This window comes from Lytechinus variegatus, chromosome 7 (assembly GCF_018143015.1).
Source record: "Lytechinus variegatus isolate NC3 chromosome 7, Lvar_3.0, whole genome shotgun sequence".
Taxonomy (NCBI): Eukaryota; Metazoa; Echinodermata; class Echinoidea; order Temnopleuroida; family Toxopneustidae; genus Lytechinus; species Lytechinus variegatus.
In genome coordinates this window covers 37,765,455-37,776,512 of record NC_054746.1, presented here as the reverse complement: position 1 = coordinate 37,776,512, position 11,058 = coordinate 37,765,455, and the positions used below count along the sequence as shown (strand labels likewise).

Genomic DNA, 11,058 nt, shown 5'->3' with positions numbered 1-11,058 from the left:
TTTTCTGAATACATATACAGGTTTCATAGGGATGTCTTCATCAAAATGATATTGATACTCTAGCCCACTAGCCTGCTCAGAAAAAAATTGGCTCATTTTCCACTATCCCCTTATTTGCAGAAAAAAGTATGCCCAAAACATTTCCAGAATAGCCTGATAAAATGCAAATAAGTGCGCCATTATGCAGAGTGTCCAATATTAAGGTCAATCCCATAATGCTTTACGGAGCATGCCATACAGATTTACAATGAAACCGGTATAGAGCAAAGCCATCACACATTCATGCATAGCAAGCACTTAAGGCAAGAACTTGAAGGGTCAAGTTCTGGTCTGACTTTGTTCTGATGAAGACACAATCATGTAAATGGAAGCTCGCTTCAGCTCATTCACCCCGAAGTGGGCTACCACAAACACTTTGTTATGGTAAAGATTCACCTAATATGATATTTATTTGACATTTTGTTCATAACCCTGTGGAAAAAGGTGCGTATTAAGATAAAAACACAAATTCCTGATGTACATGCAGGATACAAGAGATAGAAAAGTTGTTATTAGGACTTGCTACAATCCCATATATACCAAATTACCAATTTAAAGGTTACTTCAGGCTGAAAATAATTATTAGAAAAGTCATACGCACATCATTATAAATATTCATTAGGTGAGCTGATGTCACATCCCCATGAAACTATTTCATATTTTCATACATGTGTGTATGATATGTCATGTATGATAAGTCCCCTGTATAATGAAATTTAGTGTACAAAGTCAAATATTATATAATGTAAATTCATGAGCCACTTATATTAGTCTGGTGACAGCACAAAATTTAGAACCAATTAAATTCTATAAAAAAATATGATGTCATGACTTTGTCTGCACAACTTTGCAACATAACATATCTTCAATTTGACAGATAAAATGCTGCTTCATGCATTCCCTAATAAAATACAAATCTTAAGCATGATAAATACACATAATTTAAGTTTTTTTTAGATCACTCTGCCTCTCAATGCTCAAAACTGAGCAACTACAGAGTATTCCAATTTCAGCAGTTCTACAAGAAATAACCTTCTCAATTAAGGTATTGTATTGAGCTACCTTGAAGATTAATGTCTCACAATGTCTTTATAGATCAAAGATGAATGGTTCTATCAAGGTAAACTGGACAGCTTGGTGGACAGATCCTTCAATCAAGCTCCAGTATATAAGGAGAAAAAATAAATGTAGAGTAGAAGGACTGGGTAGAGTAATAATGGTTTCTTCTGAGCAAGTTCTTCCTGTATCAGCAATGATCCTGCACTGTATGCTGCCCAGGAAACACCAATGAGCTGAATGAAAAGTTATGGGAGAGAGAGGGGGGGGGAGAAAAGGGAAAGAAAGTTAAGGAAGAGAGAGAAGAAAGATAGAGAGGAAGGGATAGAACAGAAGGGAGAGGGAAATTAAGTCAGGGAGAAAATTGATGAAAAGAGTGTAAGGATAAAGATAAAAACAGGGAAATCAGTATAATCAGGACAATCTTAACCATAAACGGTTGTATAACTAAACACAAAGAGCTTGGGGTAACGGTCCACTATTATAGTGCAATGCAGTTGTGCTGCACTCAACCAAGGTGAGGTAAGTGGTACATTCCTTGAATGCACTGAGCACTGAAACATAGTTAATAATAATAATGAAAATGCACCTCAGAAGATTATTTTTAGATAGATGGCACTATATAAATGCCTATATAGTGGGGTTAGGTCTATTCAAATATTTGCTATTTTTAATTTTCTATTGTGCTTTGTTACTTAATCTTCATTATATTACGAGTGTCACACCTTCCTGAAATGCCTAGTCTAAAGTATCATAACACAGACCATGCAATGATTGGCAAAAAGTTGAGTTCATTTGATACAGCAGAATGAAAGTTGTAATCAGCCTAGCCTATACAGATGGTAATCATGGCCAAGATGAACAAAATTTGCAAAGAATTAACATATAAAACTAGAAAATTGATGTGTCCAAGGGACACAGATGCCCCCCGCTTAATGCGATCAGAAATTCATTCAATATGACTGAACTTAATATCGTGCAGAAACCAATATGCATATATATAAAATGAACAAATTTAGACCTTTGACCATAAGACTCACCCTTTCCATAATAATCTCTGACAGAAGATATGACAGTCAGGTCATTTGATATGGATAATCCCTCACTTCAGTTGTGTGCACCAATTTCAAACTTAGCCTGTATTTTGGTGTCATCTACCCAGACACCAAACATTTTTAATATCTGGTAAATATTTCCAATGTAATAATGCAGAAACCAACTCGCATTTATAACGAGCTGTGAGCTTTGACCTGTGGACTCCGATTTCAAACTAAGCCTGTATTTGGGTGTCATCTACAGAGACACCAAACATTTTTAATATCTACAGAATATTTCCAAAGTTACCATGCGGAAACAAACTCGCATATATAATGAGCTGTGACCTTTGACCTTCGGACTATGAATTCAAATTAGCCAGTATTTTGGTGTCATCTACCTACATACCAAAAATGTTAAAAATCCATTGAAATTTTTTTGAGTTATTGCATGGAAACCATGTGAGGGGATGGACGGACAAACAGGGTCAACGCTCAATGACACCTGCAGACTTCGTCTGCAGGGGCATAACTATAGTTTACCAATTAATACTAAATAAATCAAACAAATCAATCATTGAGTTTAAAACCAATATATTAAAAGAATCAATACATTAACTAATCAATATCTATACCAAAGCTAATTAGCAAAAAATAAAAATAAAAATGACATCTATTATTTAATGTTAAAATATTAAAGGACACCACATTTTGCAACTTGTCCGCCTTTAAAAAAAATATAATAATGCTCTGTTCTCTCGAGAGAACTACTGCCTAAACAAAGCAGACAAGTAGGGGTACATTAATTCATACATATCAGAACAAAATATAAAAGATGTGAAATAAAAATACTTATCTGAAGTCAATTTTATATTTAAAGTTCATTCATGATTTATATCATTTTGACGATGATATATGCAACCAAATGCAAATAAGTTTTTTATAAGACATAAGAGCTATCAACAGTTGTCTGTGTTGACCATCTTTACTAAATTCCAGAAAACATATATTCTAAGTGAATATTTTTTGCTATGAACAACAAAGTCTTACCTTTACTATTGAACCAATAAAAGGAATATATCTAGTCACAGGAAGTACAGTGGCAGCAATAATGAGAGGCAGCAATGAATAGCCTATTACACCTAAGCACTGTGAGTAATTCACCTAAAGAGGAAAACAGAATAAAATAAGAATTACATTATACACAAAAAAACATAAAATTAAAATCAACCCTGTGAGTAAAAAAGGAGGTATGATTTGCGCCAAAGTAAGGCATGGCTGCAATGTATGATTCCAGATGCCAATGATGTCATAAATTTCAGGTAACCTTTGTAATTCCGAAGGTTTAATACTTCCGAAGGGTCGTCATTCCGAAAACAAAATAAGGTTTGTTATTCTGAAGGTTCGTTAGTCCAAAAATGCAATAAGATTCATAATTCCTAAGGTTCGTTAGTCTAAAAACGAAATAAGGTTCGTTAATCTGAAGGTTCGCCAGTCCAAAAAGGAAATAAACTTTGTTATTCCGAAGATTTGTTAGTCCGAATAAGAAATAAGGTTCATTAATCCGAAGGTTTGCTAGTCCGAAAACGAAATAAGGTTCGGTAATCCATGGGTTCGTTAGTCTGAAAATGAAATAAGGTTTGTTTTTCCCAAAAAGAAATCAATTCATTTTGTAATAAAAACAGTGTTATAATCAAAACAAGTGGAGCGCCTCTGGCAGTCTCACCTGCATTATAGTAGCAGTGCTGACTTTGAAAACTGATATAAAATAACTATTCACAAAAAACACCATTCATATAATGATTATCTTAATAACAATATTGCATTTGCCTTCTACTGAATAGCAAACAACAAGAAACTGAAAATAAATGTTTTGGAGGTCCTACCTACTGGAGCTGTCATTTATCTTCTGCTCTCTTTAGTGCTTTAATTGATGCCCATCTATATTCTACACGAACACATGTTACTTGCTTTTCTTCTTTCATTTATTTTAACACAATGTATTGCCATATACATGTAACTGTTTAATTAAATAGTACTACTACTAAAAGACCAACAGGAAAAATTCTCAAAAACAATTTTTTTAATGTAGTGTTAAGACATAATGATGCAATCATCATTAAACAAACTTGCATTATGTTAAGTCATTAATATCATTATACTACTAAAGACAGCAACAGGAAAATTACTAAGCAATCGTTTTTATGCAATGTTCAGACCTGGTGACACAATCATTCCACTAAATAATCTTGCATGATCTCTCCAAGTTGAACAAAAAGGGATGATATTATAATTTTGTTTGATGCAATGTTGTAACTAATTTTTTTTTGCAATTCCCATTGCGATTCTCCAATTTTTTCTACATTTTTCTGAATTCCGAGTGGGGAAAAAAAATCGGATCAGAAAACCAAAACATAACCAGACAAAAAACATGTGGCGACATGCATTGCGGCAGAGCACTATTCCTGTGAATGAACAAGCTGCGGCCGAAGTCCTCATGTCCGTCGTCAACATGCGCTGATTGTTTTGATCATTGGATAGTAGTGCGTCTATTTCAGTAAGTCATGTGACCTGTAAGAGTTTACAATTGCCTCCGCAATCACCATGATTTGAAGAGAAGGTGAATATCATTGTAAACAAATGCCGATAGTAGTGCCTCTATTTCGATAAGTCATGCGATCTCTAAAAGTTTACTATTGCCTCCACAATCACCAAAATGTTATAGAAAAGAGGCCTATCGTTGACGGTGTTAGTGTCGCACGCTGCATTATCTTCTCCTCCTTCCTCCGCTTTATGTCGGAAATTAAAACAAACCATCCATGACGAAAATCTTGCTTTTAAGAGCAGTATACCCCAGTTTCCCTTATCATCAAATCTCTTCTCCCAGTACTACAAACCCTATTGCCCTCAAGCATGAAATTTAAGTATACATGTAGAAACACCTGTTTCTTGACCTCGGTCCGAAGATAATACACCCCAGCATCAATGGTCACAGCAGGGGGCCACACACGATGGATTGCAATGTGTGTAGTTCTGGTGAGTGCATGGAGTTCCATGTATACACGCGTTGATAGAAACTTTTTCTTCCTTTCTTTCTCTCTCTCTTCCTTCCTTCCTTCCTTCCTTTCTTTCGTTAAGACTGTATCATTGTGTGAGTGAACGGCATGCATCCCATATTTTCTTGCTGGACGGACAGAAACTATATGGGATGCATCGCGGTCCTTGCATGCTAAGCATACCGTAATTTTTATTCCGCTTACTTTCCTTATTTCGAGGTCGATTTTCTTCATTCGAAATGGACTAGTATTGGATGTCTGAATGTAATATGCCTTTGAAAACGTGATTAATATCGAATACAATAATTTCATTCCGAAGATCCTTCTACAGGCAGACAAGTCTTACGTAATAGCACAGCTGTTGTTTATCATTTCGTCCTTGGCTCAACGCTCGTTTGGCTGGCCCGTGGTGGTGAAATTGAGACAAGGGGATTACCTGGCCAAGATGGGTTTATCGGGGTTGGAAATGTTGTTTGAGAGTTTCCAAACGAAAAACGGGGTATCCGACCGCAGTTTGCAGTCCGAAGTGCGGTCGAGAATCAAACGGGAAATTTTCGTACTGTCTTCTTCCTCCGCTTTGCGGTTTTGTCAAAGATCAAAACAAATTCTGTCATCAGTGTAGCTTGCAGCATTTCTCTGCGTACTGGACACCCACAAATTTTAATGTATTTCTTGGTCTTTTTAATATCCGCCGATTCAATATTCAAACCGATTTTGATTTTAGGAGCAACACTTCCAGACTTATTTCCAATCCATTATTGCTCTAACTTACAACATTACGTTGATGTCAAAAGTCATAAACAATCGTTATGATATCATGTTGGGTGTTTCACAAAGACTTAAGTGTGACTTAGAATCACTTAAATGCTCGAAAATATTGATATGCATGCGATATGTACGTGTAATCTTATTGATTGTTCATAGTCTTAGAATGATTTGACAAATGCGGTGATGCCTGCAACACCACACGCAACTGGGAATTTAAGTGTGACTCACACTCAAGTCACTCACACTTAAATCTTTATATGAGACACCCCCTACAGTTAACCACACAAATTTTGACTGAAAATTTTTAACATTAATTTGGAGTTTTTGGACAAAGAATTTCAAGTTATTATTACAATACTTTGATTGGTTAACAATTTTCTAATAAATGTATATATCTAGGCAAAAATAAAACGTATCCAGTGTCTCTGCAATTATTTCTTATTCATATCCTGTGACTATTTATGCAATGTGTTGATAATCTAAAGCTTTCTTGCTGAGCTTTGTTTTGTAAGCTTTGCCATGCCATGTTTGAATGCAACTTACCTCACCACCAAGAACTCTTGCTAAAAGGAAGATGACGAGTGATCCAAAAATCCAGATAGTGATAATCCAAGATACGACCTGCAAAACAAACCATATTCATCTGTCAATGTAGACACCCAAAAAATTATATACTAAATGTGAATCAAATGAAAATCTAAGCTACCATGTTGTACAGTAGCAAATCAAGTATATATAGTTATTAGTATTCACATGCTTTTCAGCTAACTAGATACATATGATGATATATCATTTTCAAATATCCACATTGATTTTAGGGACATTAACCCTCAAAAATAATTGCTAATTGCACTTTTCATTTCACCAAACCCAAAAATGTAAATACTACAGCGGCACATACAATGTTGCACATTGACAACATAATTTTCAGTATTAAATATAATAAGTTGTATACAAAAGATAAGTAAAGGATAGGCCTACACTTGTTTGTATCTTATTTTTGAATACATGATAAAATGTTGCACTTTGGGTAAACAATCCTGAACATTTTGAAGAGATTCAAGGTGATGGTTTTCAAGATAGCCATATACCCTGAAATGCGGTGAAGAAAGAACATTGCTTACCCTGAATTGCCCATAAACTGACACCATCGAGAAGAGAAGAACAACAAGCAGAGGTCCCCAAAAGTCTGGATTATCCCTCAAGACTTGCCTCTTGAAGCCAAGAAATGGACATGGAAAGACCACACATCGTACCTTGTAGTAGATATCTTTCAAGTCAATGTCCAGTTCATCCCTGTATGCATTCCCCAAGAAGACAAAACATCTCTCATTAGTGAAATTCTATATTCTTAATGTTCAACTAGCATCAACCCTAATAAAATGCAATTTTCAGTGACTGATCAGCAATAATTTGAAGGTCAGGAACTTTGCAACAAATAATTTTGTTAATTTCCTTTAGGATTTCTACATACATCATGGACTGTGTTCATTCTTGTCTAAAGTATTTATATAATGGTATCACCATGAGTTTTTCATGCATGTATCACATTGCCTTCATTGTGATATTTTATTTTATTTCTGCATTCACATCAGATATATAATATGACAGGCAATAAATATAACAAATCAACAATACTGTGGTCATAAAACAAATAATGAAAACAAATAACAAAACATATTATTCATTCATACAAAAATTTAATTTAGAGGAATGCAGGAGACAACCATCATGAGCGATTATCATAAGGCTCGTAAATGATGGCAGCCTCATAAAAAGAAATAAATGTAATAATTGAAATTCAATATAAAAATGTATTTTTTCCAATTTCTTAATCTAACTTAATATAATTTTCCAAACACAAACATACAAATGCATGATAATCAGCTGCACATAAATAGTCCCTTCTAAAGAGATCACACTTTCAATTGCAAAACAATACCTTTAATGAGCCATTTTGCCATATGTTATTCTCCCCATACCCACTTGCATTCATTTTCAACTATCAAAATGATACATTTATCTTCTGCAAACATTAAATATTAATAACATATTATTCTGTTTTAAAGTGATTATTTAGAAATGATTTGTAATACATAATAATCTTACAGCAAAGGAGCCTGGTCATCATCATCATGATCATCAACTTCAAGCAACCAACCATAACCCTTATTATGCAGAAACTGTGAGGCAGCATTTCCTCTTGGTCTTAGTTCTGGTTGCTCCTTAGCTTTGTCATAACTCATCTCCCCAAGATCCAGCTGCACATTCATATCTATGGACACAAATTTATAAATCAGCAGAAATTTGAAACACATTCCAAAGCATATCATGCAAGTCGTATAAGTAGGTACATCCATCTACCATCCAAGTTTGGTAGTAAAGTGATTTAAGGTTGCTGAGTTTTATCCGATTTTACCACAATCGGCGATCACCTCCCAATCTTCGATCATGTCCCTTTAAAAAATGTGATATAAAAAATCGGCGTAGATCGTAGATCTATTTACAGTGCGCAATCGTTCAGAACATATTTCAAGATTTTTTTTGAGGTGCTAGCTACTTAGACGTCGCATTAATCAGGAAGAAAGACGTGGTATTATCTCTGATGTTTTACGAGGATAGATATCTTCTCTTCAAACTGGTGGTGATAGCTGAAGCCGCCGTGAACTTTTAAATGTCGCATTACTGACGGAGAGATCGTACTACTGGCGGAGCTCATTGTGTTACTCTCTTACATCGTTTATGATATATATCTTCTTTTAAACCTCGTGGTGATAGCGTACGCCGCCGTGAACTTTTAAAGATCGTACAACGGATGGAGCTCATTGCGTTACTCTCTTAACTCCCTTATGATGATAGACATATTCTCTTTAACCTCAATTTATTTGGCTTTGCAACTTTGTCGGGAGATGCTTAACTTTTATATTTAGACTCTATCTGTAAAAAAAATCTCGGGGGGAAAAAATCACAAACACGAAAGTATATTCGTGGGACACCCAAAAATGACAAACGCTGGTCATTCAGCTAGAAAATTATCATCAGGAAATAGTAACATCCACATACCGTTGTCATTTTTCCCATCAGGCTCAGTCTGAGGAACGAATACAAAGTCGTTTGGTGGTACTGAGCCTGAATTCGACATGTTTCGAGATTTTAATTAGGTGGTCTAAACTTCACAGCCGGTTAATTGGGGTCTCTCGAGCTCGAGCGCACCACGTCAACATAACTAAAGAGGGCGCAAATCAAGTATTCTGTGAATTGAGACCACTGATCAGTTTAATTGAGACAGTGCTTTTTTTGAGCTCCCCAAATCATAGACGTTAATTTTCACAAAATAGTTATGTGCACAATAATTTAGACACCTGCAAAAGAGAGAATCGATGATGATGATGTCCCTCACTCACTAATTTCTTTTGTTTATTAATGTTTGAACTGTACAATATTTCCATTTTTACAATATAGACCAACTGACTGAACTTGGTATTCTACATGAAGGCCGGATAAATAAAACTTTGTTTCACAGGACACATTGAATGAGGAGAAAATTAGAATTTCATATGATAAAATACAATAGAAATATTGAGTGAGTGATGTCATCAGTTCTCTCAATTGCATTCCAACCGGGATGCATATAACTGTATGTGAAATTAAGCGAAACTTAACAATGTCATAACTTTCTTATTTTACATCCGATTTTGATGAAATTTTTAGTGTTATATATACGCTTGTTGGATTTGGCTGAAATGGCTGATTAAAAATAAAATACATTTAAACATCGATAAAACCGAGTACATTGTAGTAGGTACCAAACAAAGGCTCTGTAAAATTGAATATGCTATGTTTCAGATATACATGCTGAAAATACTCCATTGCTAGCGTAAGGTAGGTAGATGAATGTAAATATTTAGGTGTTATTCTTGATTCCAATTTAACATGGCAAAACCATATTGATTATGTTCAGAAGAAAGTAAATGGTGGTTTATTCATGTTAAAGTCTATAAAGAACTTCGTCGTCGAAATGATCTTATCATTCCCGACCTTTCGTTTGAGGACGCGGACGCTACTTTACAACGGTAGTTGATTTTGGAAGAGACTTTTTGGGCCCGTCGTAAAACTCTAGCCGGCAATGCAAATTGTGTGACATGAGATTTTTTTTTTCGTTTCGCATCTGCGACGGAAACGTTCAATATGCGTTTCGTGTGCAAAATTCTGGTTGCTACTATGGTAACAGCGATATATCCGATTGAGGACGACTTTCCAAAGCCACATTTGACTCCTCCTAGAGCTCGAGAGGCCGCCCGGGGGGCCCACTTCCATTGATTAGTGGATACCAAGAGCAACCACGCGTAAAAGGGGACAGAGTGGGCAAGTACATTACGTATAGACCTATGTAGCGTTTTAAGGGTGTCAAAACGATGTTTAAAATGCTGAAAAAGGGATACTGACATATCCAATACTTGTAGGGTGTCACAATCCAAATACTAATTAAGAGATGCATTTTCATAATATGAAAAAGACTTACTTCCATTGTTTAGGGTGCTTTTCGAAACTCCATTGTCGCGCCTGGTATCCACTTATCAATGGAAGTGGTCCCCCCGGAATTTGAATCTAATCCCCATTTCTGGGGAAAGTAAAACATAATGCCCATTACATCGTGTGCTAGAGGCATATCGTTTGTGTAGAAGGCGTACACAATAGAACAAAGAAACCCGTTAGCTCAAACCATGGACCCTATAGGGTCCGTGCTTAAACGTATTGTACATGTATATGCTGTGTACAGAAATGGTTTTGGCTAGTGAGAGAGGTTGATCTGACCCATGAAATCAATTGCCAGTGATCCACCAATAATCCACATTAGATGCAATATCGATTCGATGGACTGTAATGATCTATATCTAAGCTTTCATTCAGTAAGTTTTTCCTCACTCAATATATACTCGATCTGTTTGAAAAACCACTTTCTTATCCATGTCATAATCTATTTTAGGTCCTGCATTTCGAATATCTCCAGCCATCAGTCATAATATACATGTATGTATAGTGCGGGTGTCGCGGGAAAGGATTTTGCACACGAAAAGCAGATCTGTAGGGCCTGTAACCCCCCT

The 11,058-nt window shown here is 35.6% G+C and overlaps 1 protein-coding gene across 1 annotated transcript; it reads right to left on the bottom strand.

Annotated features, from left to right (window-relative positions):
- Positions 1-712: 712 nt before the first annotated feature.
- On the bottom strand, positions 713-9,179 carry LOC121419200 (protein YIPF4-like). The gene is made up of 6 exons (XM_041613556.1): positions 9,017-9,179; positions 8,063-8,228; positions 7,078-7,249; positions 6,497-6,574; positions 3,180-3,293; positions 713-1,331 (listed from the first exon to the last, which is right to left on the bottom strand). Exons 1-6 carry the CDS (start codon positions 9,093-9,095, stop codon positions 1,194-1,196), a joined length of 747 nt encoding a protein of 248 aa, XP_041469490.1. The 5' UTR covers positions 9,096-9,179; the 3' UTR covers positions 713-1,193.
- Between the last annotated feature and the right edge of the window lie 1,879 nt (positions 9,180-11,058).

What these genes read in the sequence shown, in the direction of transcription:
- LOC121419200 (XM_041613556.1), bottom strand. Translation starts at nt 9,095, where the DNA reads ATGTCGAATTCAGGCTCAGTACCACCAAACGACTTTGTATTCGTTCCT. An exon ending in TGATGGGAAAAATGACAACG is followed by an intron (nt 8,229 to 9,016) that starts GTATGTGGATGT and finishes TTGTGTCCATAG; the next exon opens with ATATGAATGTGCAGCTGGAT. An exon ending in CAGTTTATGGGCAATTCAGG is followed by an intron (nt 6,575 to 7,077) that starts GTAAGCAATGTT and finishes TTTGTTTTGCAG; the next exon opens with GTCGTATCTTGGATTATCAC.